This window comes from Maniola jurtina, chromosome 3, assembly GCF_905333055.1.
Source record: "Maniola jurtina chromosome 3, ilManJurt1.1, whole genome shotgun sequence".
NCBI lineage: Eukaryota > Metazoa > Arthropoda > Insecta > Lepidoptera > Nymphalidae > Maniola > Maniola jurtina.
The window spans coordinates 12880252-12894020 of NC_060031.1; the positions used below are offsets into that span (position 1 = coordinate 12880252).

The 13769-nt window shown below is 38.0% G+C and overlaps 1 protein-coding gene across 2 annotated transcripts in view; it reads right to left on the reverse strand.

Moving 5' to 3' along the window:
• LOC123880947 (mitogen-activated protein kinase 1) overlaps positions 1 to 13466 on the reverse strand; it is a 57036-nt gene extending 43570 nt beyond the window's left edge. For both annotated transcript variants that reach the window (XR_006799380.1, XM_045929389.1), the window contains exon 1: positions 13069 to 13466. Coding sequence is in view for 1 of the 2 variants with exons in the window: in XM_045929389.1 (XP_045785345.1) it covers positions 13069 to 13196 (128 nt within the window). In the remaining variant the exon portion in view is untranslated. The remainder of the gene's footprint in view (positions 1 to 13068) is intronic.
• Between the last annotated feature and the right edge of the window lie 303 nt (positions 13467 to 13769).

The window sequence follows — 13769 nt, forward strand, 5'->3', positions numbered from 1 at the left end:
ATACGAATTTAATCCTGAAAACAAGTTCCAAAAGAGAACAAGATAAGATAAGATTAACCTTGAGAGCATATCGAAAGCTTTGTTGAATTAAGATAATTAACTATGATAAGCTGCAGACAATAGTTAATTAAGACTTTGACTCAGACCTCAGTACTTAATGATAAAGATTTTAGAAAAAAGAGCTGATTAGTCCACAAAAAGGCCACACGGTTGTAAAAGGACTAAGTTTAGAAAGTATTTTAAAATTGAGTGTTGCAATTCGTCAATGAATAAAGGTTACGTTTAACTTCATTATCATCATGATCAATCCTCGCAGATCTACTAATGATAGAGCCTCGATAGCTCAACGGTTGAGGAGCGGACTGAATTGCTATTGTAAGGTCGGTGGTTCAATTCAAACCCCACCCGTTGCAGTATAACTGTCGTGCCCACTCCTGGAACAAGGTTTATGCTTAATTGGAGGGGAAAGGGGAGTACTAGTCATATCACCGCAGGTTAGCGTAGATTGAGTTAAGATAGGACAATTACCCGGGTGCGATAGTATTCATGACGGATTTCGAAAAAAAAGGTCAGTCAGACTGAATGACTGTACGGTTTCACGGTAGCTGTAAGCTTTAGCAGCAGAAATAAATTATGACCCCGGACATACTCGTAATATCTTTGTGTTAAATTCGTTTCAGGAAATAAAACGAAAACAATGCGTTACATTACACGTTGGAAGGGTCAGTTTAAACAAATGGTAATACCCTCACAAAACCCTTTACAATCCTTTAGCCATTCCACCGGCCTTCATTACCGAGTCATGTCATGGCTAATTAGGTGAATATGAAAATGATATACCTACTCCTTACGTGACCTTCGTGTGAATAGCTCTCCATTACATTATAGTGATTGTTTCAATTAACCTTAATTTAACAGATCGTGACAAATACATTCACCTATGATATAGGTAACTGGTAACTATTAGTTATTATTTTAACAGGGCTCTCTCCGTCACTCGTTTCATACAATCGTAGTTCCAATTTCATTTGAATATTAAACAACCAAAGTCCATGAAATTTTGCAGACATATTCTAGAAACTAATATCTGTGTCTGTGGTGTTTTAGATTTTTCTAAAAATATGTAGTTTTAAAATTACAGGGGCTCAAAGGTTTGTATGAAAATTTTTAAGACCGCGTAACTTTGAAACCGAATATTTTAACAGAAATCTGGAAAACCACAGACATAGATATTAGTTTTTAGAATATGTCTGCAAAATTTCATGGACTTTGGTTGCTTAATATTCAAATGAAATTGGTACTATGATTGTATGAAACGAGTGACGAAGAGAGCCCTCTTAAGCGTGCATACAATGTAAACACTTTATTACGATTTTGTAACTTAACTGGTTGGTTTACCTTTAATTGACAATTTCTTAACAGATAATGGTCGGACCTTTGAAGTGCTTTACAGAGAATTTTAGGAGATGAGTACACTACATAGTTCGTTTAAGAGAGCCACTCACACCAAATAACATTTTGATGCTTGACGATTTAACCAGTTCGAAAGCCCATTATTACCTAATCTGATTAGGTTTCTGATAATATTTCTAGTAATCTGAGCATTTAAAAAAATTACTATAAAAATCTTGATATCCTAATGTCTTACCTAAACTCAAATCTCTTTTAGTTACACCCGTAGTAAAAGAAACAACTTGTAGTAGAACAAGTCTTGTATTTCATTTAGCACTAGTATATGCCCGCGACCTCGTCCGCGTGGACTACACAAATTTCAAACCCCCATTTTACCCGCTTAGGGGTTGAATTTTTAAAAATCCTTTCTTAGCGGATTTCTACGTCATAATTGCTGTCTGCATGACAAACAGCCCGATCCTTCTAGTAGTTTGAGATGTGCGTTGATAGATCAATCAGTAAGTCAGTTAGATAACTATAATATGAAATCAAATAAATCAATAAAAACAAATCAATAAGGCTAAGGAAACAAGGCATGAACGGATTTTGAGGACGAAGGTGTAGCTAGCGGATGTGATGCTAGTCCACTCTATGATTATGACTCATAGCTTCATAGCGATGTGGCACCGTTACATCACCGGTTGTTGTCGCAATTCCTCGTGCGTTTTCGCAATTTTTTAATCGATTTAAGCCTTAAACACACGATATGCGACGTATCTCATAGTCATGATAAACGTATCTCAAAGTCATCATAGACATGTCTCATAGTGATGAATGGGCATCTTCTACGCAAGCACGGCTCCATCTTAGGCTGCATCATAACTTGCCAGCAGGTCTGATTGCAGCCAAGCGATAGTCTATAAATAAATTAAAAAATCAAACCGATTTTGCTAGTTTTCTTTATTTTATTTGAACCTTTTAGTAAGTCCATTTAATTTGTTGAAAAGCTGATAAATTGATAATGAAATGATTTTCAATCTAGCTCTTCCCAAATTATTACTCTTTAAAATCCCCGGGTACATTTCAACTGACGGTAGTAGGTATACCACTCACGATGAGTCTAATGAGTATACCTAAGTCTTAAGTCATCTTTTCAATCATTAATTATATAAATTGAACGCATAGAAGCAGGTTTTTTTCTCCGTAATCCTATTTTTCCTGTAGCAAATCTTCTATCTCCGGATGTGTCTAGTTTACCTCGCCGCATCTTGTCTCTCCATTAGAGTACACTCCACACTATTGTTCATAAACAATGGGTCTGGATGTAGCTGTTGCATTAGGGAACTTTTTATTTATGGATGGCTTTTGTTTCGAGTTAAATTGAGTTAGATGTTTCCTGTTTCGTCATGAGCTGGTTTATTTGCGGTTTTGAGCTTGACCTTCAAGTACACATTTTAATGTTTATGTCATTTAGAGAGGAGGCCTTGTTTTATTAGTTGTTACTTAGAGTAGGTAAACGCAAGTGCTCCTATTGCTTCGTATGTAGTTACTGTACACACCACTTTGCTACAGGCGTCGCTGACATCGCTTCTTCAGTATACATTTACTTTACATTGTTCCTATTCGGCGAGTGTCAGTCAATTTTTAAAGCTATTTGCTTGTTTTGTGTGAAAACCCATAAATGTTATAACGCCAGCCAGAGCCTAGAGCTGGCCGCTTCCGGAAAATATGATGCAGTCATACAGTGCGAACGTGTACTGAGCGTGGGGCTCAGTAGAGAGTCGGCAATGGTTTAGCATGATAATGATGAGAAAAAAACCCCATTTAATAATTAATCAAGCGCCAAATAATCGAGAGCGAAGGAATGAAGCCGAGAATTTCGACAAACGATGTTTTAAGAGGAGATTACAAAGAGATTGAGATAATGGGAATATGAGACCATTGCCATGATGAGGATATTAATCATACAAGGGACTGTTGGCGGATTATAGCAAAATAATTTTTAACTGTTTCTTGCTAAACATGAACTTCCGCAAAGTAACGCCTGATTCTATCCAATATACAAGGGACTGTCAATTTATCAATTAGTGCTGGATGATGCATGCGACTTCGTCTACGCGGGTTTAAGTTTTTTTAAATCCTGAGGAAACTATTAATGTCCGTCATTGGGGTGTAATCTATAGCTGTACCAAACGGCAAAATGGTTTAAACGAACACACTTTCGCATTTACCTATACTTAATATAAGTAGTATGGAAGTATGGATTTTACTGGAAAACATTTTCAATGTAGCCCACTCTAACAACAATACAAAATTAATGCCTTTTCAAGTCTATAAAGGCCTATTGAATAGCGCTTTGCACACCTTTCATTTCTGCTAAAATTATTTTTTAAAGCTTTAAAACATCGATTTTTAAAGCTTTTGTAAACATCGATTTAATCTATTCGTTGCTTTATTGCGATCTGGTTTATTCTGCAGCTTTTATTTGGCAGCGAATCATGAGGTCGTGACGTCGAGACCCGTGGTTGGGCGAAAGAAAGATATTGGATTTTCCTGTCAAGAAATTCTCCCACAGCCTAGTGTGTGAAGTGCATCTCCTTGCCACAGGATACGGAAAACTCACAGAAACCTTTATCTATGCTCCACTCAGGTGTCTCGGAGAAAATATAAAGTCTTTTGGTCCAGTGCCTGATCTCTCGCCGATCGCATCGGATTGCCGCCCCATCGGACTATGAGAATGAGGGCAAAGAAAGTACATCTGTATTGGCGTAATATCTCCTGCTTAGTTGGCTAGTCTCCACTGACAGTTCTCCTAATCAAATTTTGGCCACCGCAGTAAAACTCAAGTCTCAAGTCAACAAATTATAATCCACTGAGTACTTGATATGCTAGAACTGAGTTCTTCGAGAATCTAGAGCACAGTGAGTAAGCACCATAGAATTAGCCCAAAATAGGCGAACCGGATCCTGACAGCGGTTTGATATGGGTGCGGGGAACATGAGAGCCTTCGCCATTAATCATAGCGAATGATGTCAATTTATTATTTTAGCCCTTTTGCATGCATTCGTTGTCAATGTGTCCTGAATAGTGTGATAACGATAATACAACTGATAAAGATAAAATTGAAAAGAAATACTCGGTTTTATACTGATTGAATTACTTGTCAAATGAAATTAAATAATAATTTATCGTTTGGGTCATTTTATTTATGCTTTTTTAAACTTTGATGTCCGACGCATGCCTAGAGAGTTTAGTCAAGCTGAGATGAAGCATTATTCTTGATAACAAGTTAAACTTGGATTTATTTACGCGACATTACGGTTAGATTGAGTTATTACCAAACAAGACACTGCGCCTCGACTCCACTGCACTCTACAGGTGTGCATTGCGCCTAATGGTGCATTATGAGTGGTTTGATATTCTAGCACGTATTGTATGCGACAGGTTGAGATGGAAATCGGGGTATGAGGCGGGGGGACACCCCGCACACCCGTACGTCCACTCGCGCTCACCCGCAGCGGGTAAGGGTAAGCGCAGGGGCTCTGCGGGTGTTCGGGGCGTTCTGGTCACGACTGGTGCATAAAAGTTCTCACAGGCAGCAAAGAAAATGCCTTCAATACAATGTTCTATTATAGGAATAAGGGCCGGAATGATGTTAATGACGATGACCTGTAGTTTTATTGTTCATATTGGTTCACATTAGTACTAAGTGGCAAGCATTGCTCTTCACAATCAGAGGAGGTATAAACGCCTTCAAGACAATTTTTGAATGATACATAATAATAATATAATAAAATCATTGAAAAATTGTCTCAAAGACATAAAATCATTGAAAAATTGTCTCAAAGACCTCCACTGATAATAATGATAAACAATGAATCTGTATTTTGACCAAGTCGTCGCAAGCCTGCTTATTTTTAACCGATTGCATGACCGTCCTTTACAGACTGTTATTTTTTAAGAATTTGAGCAAAAAATCCGGTTTACTGTCTTTTCCAGTCTTCCTTTTTCCTAATAAATTCAATCTACATCCCCGCCTTGTGGCTTGAACCAATTTATAATGAAGTACTGAATTTAACTCTTTTTGTAGGGCAACGCACAATAGCTAAAACCGGTAAATACGCAAGCGAAAAGTTTGCTCTCTTTTAAATTTCACGACTAAATTAAATCCTCAACAAAGATTACGCCACTAATCAAGTTACCAGAGAATTGCGCTTGAATGGTTTGGTAAAGATTTCTTCGGAGAAAATTGCGAACCGGCAAACAAATGTACTGTAATTAAGATTTGTAACTGTTTTAATTAATTGTTTGGCTCCAAATGGCGCATTCATTTCGAGAACCCTTCTATTCATCGACTTGACTGGAGTGCAGATAAAGGTTTTCAAGTACTGGCTGATACGCCACCTAGTTAACGCTTGCCTTTCCTAGACTATAGTAAACACCAAGACTCGTGGCGGATAAAACGTAGGAAAAACGTCGATGACATTGCTATCTCGCTCGCTCTTATTTTTAGGGTTCCGTATCCGAAGGGTGCCAACAACGGAACTATATCACGACGCCTCCACTGTTCGTTCATCTGTCTGTCTGTCGCGGATTATATCTCATGAATAAAATAGGTAGAGATTTGAAACTTTCACAAAGCGTGCAATTTTATTGCCGCTATAACAACAAATAATAAAAAAAAAACAAAATGGCCGCCATGTAAATGAAAAAGTACATAATTTTACACGATGGTACGGAACCCTTCATGGGCGAGTCCGAGTCACACTTGATTGGTTTTTCAACCATCATGAAATTTACAATAAGTAGATGTCTATGGATCACTTAGACGCGATTCTGTTTTGTAGTTAGTTAATGCGAGATCAAATGGCAATTGTAATGGACATGTAGAGTGGAATTACGACGGTCTCTGTAGCTTATGCAATATGTAAGGCACAACACACACCCGCAGAGTGGAATGAATCCGAGGCGCTGCACTATCTTTCTTAATAACAACAAACTCATATTAAGCTTTAATATCGACGCTTGCTGAGTAATGTTAGATTTTGTCCAGTTTACACGATTAAAGACCGAATTCAAAGTTATTTTAGTTATCATTCGGATTATACTGTCTCCTAGTTAATATCTAAGATTAACTGAGTGAAAGCTAGCCTAAATATCCGAAACCAGCACTTATTATTACAGAAGCTATCGACTTGTCCCATTATTTAGTACTACGTAAATAATTAGGGTTTTATTGAAAATGTTTAGGATTTATCGTAGTTCGAACATTTACAGTAACATAATATTGTGTAATTTAGCACTTAGCAGTAAACATAATCTCCTAAGAGACTACATCAGACATGAGCTCAGCAAACCGAATGGCTAACGCGGCATTGCTATTCTACCACAGGCCCGTTTAACCGTGTCATTTGACGCTGAGCTCCGTTTGACCTATCGACCGAGAGATGCACAAATGCCTCAACTCGGGAAGGTTGATCCATACAACACAGCTATTTGCACGATATAGTAAACAAGGGAATTCTCGTTACATTATCCTGTCATCCTAACATTCAAGGTTGGAATCGAACGGGTAGTTTGAACTCGGCAAACCGAATGGCTAACGCGGCATTGCTATTCTACCACAGGCCCGTTTAACCGTGTCATTTGACGCTGAGCTCCGTTTGACCTATCGACCGAGAGATGCACAAATGCCTACACATCTCGGGAGGGTTGATCCATACAACACAGCTATGTGCACGATATAGTAAACAAGGGAATGCTCGTTACATAATCAAGGTTGGAATCGAAAGGGTAGTTTTGTGTCAAGTGGCACAATAAGTTACAAGTAACAATACGTTTGGGTCCTACTTCACTTTTCAAAATATATTCAGGATTTAAAATCGATAGGTATCCGTAGTAAAAATGGGGTGCCACCATGACAATCGTAAGCAATCTGGACTACCTGCTAGGCTCCTGAAATATGCTAAGATAGCCATTGAATCCAACGGAGAAGAAGCTAGCACAACCAGACCAAACCAGCTGTCTGAAGACGAGCTTGCAATAGCAACGATAAACTATAAAGCAAGTTGACGTACACTAATGAAAAATGGCGAACACGGCATTGCCATTGTGACACAAATAACAACGTACAGCTCATTTAACAGAGTCGCAAACATACCTATTCATCTCAACGAAGCTTATAAATGGTGACGAGGAATAAGGCAAACAGTTGTAAATGTTGGGCGGGATTACTAACGAGGTGGTGCTATTTATTATAACAAGGAAATATCAGGGCTTATTTGACCGTGTCGCTTATGTCGCCAACGATTTCGATTCGACTAACCAATGTGAGCAGTTACACAACCATTATATCGGAACCACCCCTTGGCGTAACTACACCGTTAGGTCCGTGGTAAATTCATCGGATGGGGCCCTCCGTCAATGTAGAGAACGTTAAACAACGTTAAAACAATCAAATGATCTATGCGTGGTGGAGCCGAACCTTTCTTATAAAGTTTACAAAACAAAAAATATGGCTATCCGGGATAATACTAAAATCCGCGCTAAGAAAGAAGTCTCGCGGCGAAAATCTGAACTGACAACAAAACCATAGACAAACATTTCTTCCATATAGCTGACAGCTTTGCAAGAGCGCCGCGTCTACGACCCATTAAGGTGCCCACGCACTTGAACTGAACTGCAGCTGTACTGCGCGTCGCGGCAGCGCCCCGCAAGATATTCTCTCCAGCCGCGACGCGCGGCAGTGACGCGCTACGCGGTACGCGCGTCGCGGCTGGAGAGAATATTGTGCGGGGCGCTGCCGCGACGCGCAGTTCAGCTGCAGTTCAGTACGACTGCGTGGGCATCTTTACGCCCGCCATCTATATATTCCAATCTATATACTAGTAGTCTATTCGCTGCAACTCCGTGCGCATAGGCACAGCGACTTCCATATAAATTACAGATTCTATCGGTCGCCGTCGTCTGAGTTGCCGGGCGACTAGTCGGCCGTGCGTTACGGCTCTACATGTAGCGAGGACTTTACTACTCGTACAATCCGGATACTCTCTAAAATAGGCGATATCTTTTTACGCCACAGTAAATAAAGCCTAGTTTGACTTGTTATCAAGAAAGACGCCACGTCTCGGCTCAGTCGATATGCCTTCTCCCCGACCTGGGTGGTCAGCTTGGATTTAGTGGTCTCACATACAACGGACTGCTACGTCTGCGAAGACGAAATCCAGGGCGAAAAAAGAAGATGCCTTAAGTACAAAACACGCGGGCAGAAACGAGACGCGGCGTCTTTCTTTATAATAACTTAAACTAAGCTTGATTTACTTTGGCATTGGCGAGGGCAAGCCCAGGCGCACCCAAGCTTGGCGCTAGCGTTGCTGTTTTATTTTCAGTAATCTCAACTATATGCCAAAGTGCATAAAACTGAGTTTTGGTAGTCACCAAAAAGATTCAACTCGACTACAATCCACTCCGTCTGCTTGCGTTGGCTCTGAAACGTAGCCGAAGTCAACGAAGTGACAAATGAGTAACTTTCATGGTTGGGTTGGCCTTGGCACTGCAGGGCCGGCGTGCTGTCGACCGGAATAACACGGCGAGACGGGAGCTGTGCTAAGTATTAAGCTATAAACTGTATTCAATACACTTTCAAGGCTTCGATTACGGGCATAGGTACTCGTATTTCGTTAGACTTAGAGCATGGTAACGTAATCGCCATTCCGCAAATGATTCGAATTTGTATTACGATAGTTTGGCATTCGGCAAACCAACTGGCCGAATTTACGATTAACAGCAGCCACGCATTTCGCGATTATGCAGTATGTATCGCATATCATTTGCCAAATCCCGATAGCGAGGCCGAACCATAACGAACGAACGTAAATATAGCGTACATATACATTTGCAACAGTATGGTCTATCTTATAAATTACTAGATGACGCCCGATTTTTTAATCCTGCTGAAACTCCTGATTTTTGGGGTAAAAAGTAGCCCATGTCCGTCTCCGAGATGCAAGCTATCTCTTTACTAAATATCTATTTTTTATTTTATTTTTCGAACCCCCAACCTCTCAAATATGTAGAAGGCGGAATTTTTAATCACTAGGTTATCACCGCTTTACTTTTGGTAACAAAAGTACTTATAATAATGGTAATATTGAATGGTATTAAAGGTTGTTGGACTTCATTTGATCGTTTATGATTAGGTAGGAAATAATCTATCTTGCTCGTAGTAACAGAATATGGAAACCAGAAATGTGCTAAGTTAGTTTAGAAATTCATCTTTCAGACAAGCGAGCTTCGAAATTGTTCACACAAATTCTTGTTAACTTTGTAGCACATAATATTTTGCTTCGAATATTAAACGGAAATGTTATCTTTTGAATTTTGTCTACACGGAAACGTAAACTTTTGATTAAAAGAGAACGCCAGGGGATTTTTTTTATTTTACAAACTGTAGCAGAGTCTGCAAAGTGGTAAAGTCAAAATGGTTGTTGTATAATAAAAATGAATCCCTATTTTATAATATTGAATCCCTATTATTTTATTATTCAAATATAAGTTAGCCTTTGACAGCAATCTCACCTGGTGGTAAGTGATGATGCAGTCCAAGATGGAAGCGGGCTAACCTGGAAGGGGTAGGGCAATTTTTATTAAACCGATACCCCTTTGGTTTATTTTCCTTGGTCACGCCATAACTTGAGAACAACTAGACATGACCAAATTGGATAATTCTTTTTTTTCTCCATCTATGGATGGAGTTGAAGGGCCTTTAGGAAGTATTTTCATTGGATCCCATAACTTTTATGTCACAGTTTATAGAACACTTAAAACAAAGAGCCCAGGGATACCATCTGTTGGTGACAATTAAGTAGCTACGTAGGTACCCCATCGACCCCTATTCCCAACTAGCGGAGTAAAAACAAAACGAACAATAGGGTGCACATCCGCCTACGCAGCGGAGAAAAAACAGTAGCCAAAATAAAGGCTGCAGGAATTTACGCTAAGCTTTTAATTACTTTTTCATTCGACCAGAGCAATTTGGAACTAAGCGATTTGAGAGACATAAATCTACACGTTTTCAAACAATGGCAAGTACCGACCTAGATACTGCAAAATGAGGGAGTCTATAAACGGCGAAATGTTGGCAAAAAGTTTTTCATCCATACTAATATTATAAATGCGAAAGTGTGTCTGTCTGTCTGTCTGCTACGTTTTCACGGCCCAACCGCTGAACCGATTTTGATGAAATTTGGTGCAGACATGGGCTACATCCCGGGGAAGGACATAGGCTACTTTTTATCCCGGAAAATCAAAGAGTTCCTGCGGGATTTAAAAAACCGAAATCTAGGCGGGCGAAGCCGCGGGCATCCTCTAGTTGATAATAAGTAATTTGTTGACTGTGGCGTATTTTCATCCATGCGGCACCATATCAACTGTATGAAAGCCAATGGTATTTGATATTACGTAAAAAATCTAGGTATCTTATTGGTGATTAAAGATTGGTCTCCACTAGTTAGGATAGCATAGCAGAGACCAATCTGTAAAATTCATAAATACCTAACTTATTAGCTAGTAACTACCTATTCTAATCTCCTGCGTTTTTGTATCTTCTCTCTTACTCATCAGCGAGAACTGATTTTATACTAAAGTGAACTTAACATTTATTACATATTATCATTGATGGAAGCAATCTGCCCATGTGTTTTAGCCCATAAGATAGTACCACAGTACCTTAGTATGCAGGCATTAATCTTATTTTGTACTCGTAGGTAGTTACGAAAAATAATAACCAATGTTGATGAAAGGGATAATATGATATTAGGTAAATAGGTATTTGTCAAGTAAGTAATATAGCTATATATTGGTAGAAGATCAAGAGTAGTTAATTAGGCTGACACTGCAAATGCTCAAGCGGCAATTGGTGAGGCACATGGTGTAAAACTAAAATAAATTGTTTGAATATATATATAGTTTTGATTTTGAATTTTGACTTCATCTATACTAATATTATAAAGAGGAAACCTTTGTATGTTTGTATTGAATAGGCTCAAAAACTACTGGACCGATTTCAAAATTTCTTTTACCATTACTTAGAGGGATTCTTCTGAATCCGTATAGGCTATATTTTATCCCGGAAAATAGAAAAAATAAATGTCCACCCGTGCGAAGCCGGGGCGGGTCGCTAGTAAATTATACTATAGTTAAGTGTACTGTATGTAGAATTTTAATTAAGAAAACTATACTTACTTAGTATATTAATTACCTGCAAAACTACTTAAGTACTTCAGATATTTAATTTACACATTCAAAACCCCAAATTCATACTGACATGAATATTTCAAGTTCCAGGTGGAATTTATGAATATCTAGAATCTAGATATCTTAAAACTTTCCAGTGAAAGGATGACTTGTAGTAGGAAGGTATTACCCAATAATAGTTTCCTAGGAATAGTTAAGTACTTTGAACTACTAACTATCGAGTTTCGGCAGGATAAGTGGGTGCTTAGATTTAACTATTGTGAAGTATCATTACTTATAATATTTCTCATAAAACATCCAGTCTTTAGAAGATTTAAAGTTTCTATGTAACAGATTGAGTATTGCGGCTTGTGCTAATTTGTTTGCCATATTGGTGGTACTTTCCCTGCTGGATAAGTCCTTCCGTTAACCATTACGGAACTTATCCAGCCGGGAAAGTGCTGCTATACCTAGTGGACACAATTTGTAGTAAAATATACTGCTTAACTAAATTAGTGCTCATTGATATACATATATCTATTCTCTATAATATTTTCTCTCTCTCTCTCTGTGTCATACTCCTTGTTGCTGAGTATTATGATGCATTAATCACATAATGGTAGAAGTGATGCAGTGTGTTTCCAGATCCTTCCAGAATTACCTTGTCTAATAATGCAGTACCTAGTTACGAGTATGTTTAGAAATCTCAATTATTATACACTAATCTGAGCTAGATAAAATGTTATTTTTGAACATCCATATTACTGTAATATCTCACAGTGCGATCAAATGCACAGTGTAGATTCAACCAATCAGATTTTGTGTCACATCAACATGGGATGAGAGACTTTATATCAGGAAAACAATAAATTTTTGATGATTCGAATTGGAATGTTTGCAAAAATTCTTACATAATATATATAATATGATATAATTATTGTATAAAATATAAAAAGTCAGACAAAAGCTTGTAACAGCTACTCACACAATATTGTTAATTTTATACTTGATTAAAGAATTTTTTTTTTTGCTTATAGCTACAAAATTTTTTTGTTACTAAGCTACAAAATTATTTGTAGCTTAGTAGGAATGTATGTTGTTTGTTAAAAGAGTTGTTTTAAGTTAGTGAAGTTAAGTATAACCTATAAAATGTAACAGTCTATTATTTTAACTATTATTAAAACTTTCAGTTGAATAATACTTTACTTTTCTGTCTTTATAGTGTTGTTGTCATATAAATGTAAAGTTTATAACTTTGAAAAACTATATTAATGTAATAAGTAATTTCATTACTTCAATACTTGAGTGTAACTATTTTGAGGTTATCAACAGTTAAATAGCAACAAATGTGTACACAATACTTAACAAAGTGCTTGTTATTAAGTAATATGAGGAAAAGGCATAAAAGGAAATTTGATAAAAATATAGTGTAAAGTTACTCACACAACCATGCCATAGGCGCCCTCGCCTATGTATTGCAGGTTTTTGTATCTGGGGCCGACTTCGAACACCTGACCCCTGACAATCTCAGCATTGGGGTTGGTGCTGGCAGCTGCTGCAGCCTCCGCCATCGCGAGAAAACAAATAGAAAAAACGACTTAGCCACAGTCACAGATCAAATGTTTACAGTACTTTTCTGTCACTGTACTTCAGCCAAAATCCGATATCTCACTGATCACCAGGCCAAATCCAGCCACTAGCATCAATTACCAACTTGAATCAAACAGTTCACCAAAACAAATCGTATTCGACCTACATTATCCACTAGCAAAACGAATTGCTTATCATTCTCGTTTACCGAGCGCCCGAATTTCTTGGACACTCCCGCACGGACGCAATACCGTTACAAAAGTGGGCAAGATAAATCTATCCATCTTTGTTCCTCTTACTCTGCATTAAGGCTAGGACTACACAGAATCCGGTTCCACTCCGGTTTAACAAAAAAATGTATTTTTATTCGACTTCACCATGGTTCATGCATTTAAAACCAATAATTACTGTATCTCGCTCAAATTGACAAAATTTTCACAAAACCTTTATAATTAAAAAAAAAAAAACAAAACAAAAAATGTAGGGTTTTCTTTTTTCTCTAAAGATTTTACTTTGGTTGAAAACCAAAGTAAAATCTTTAGAGAAAAAAGAAA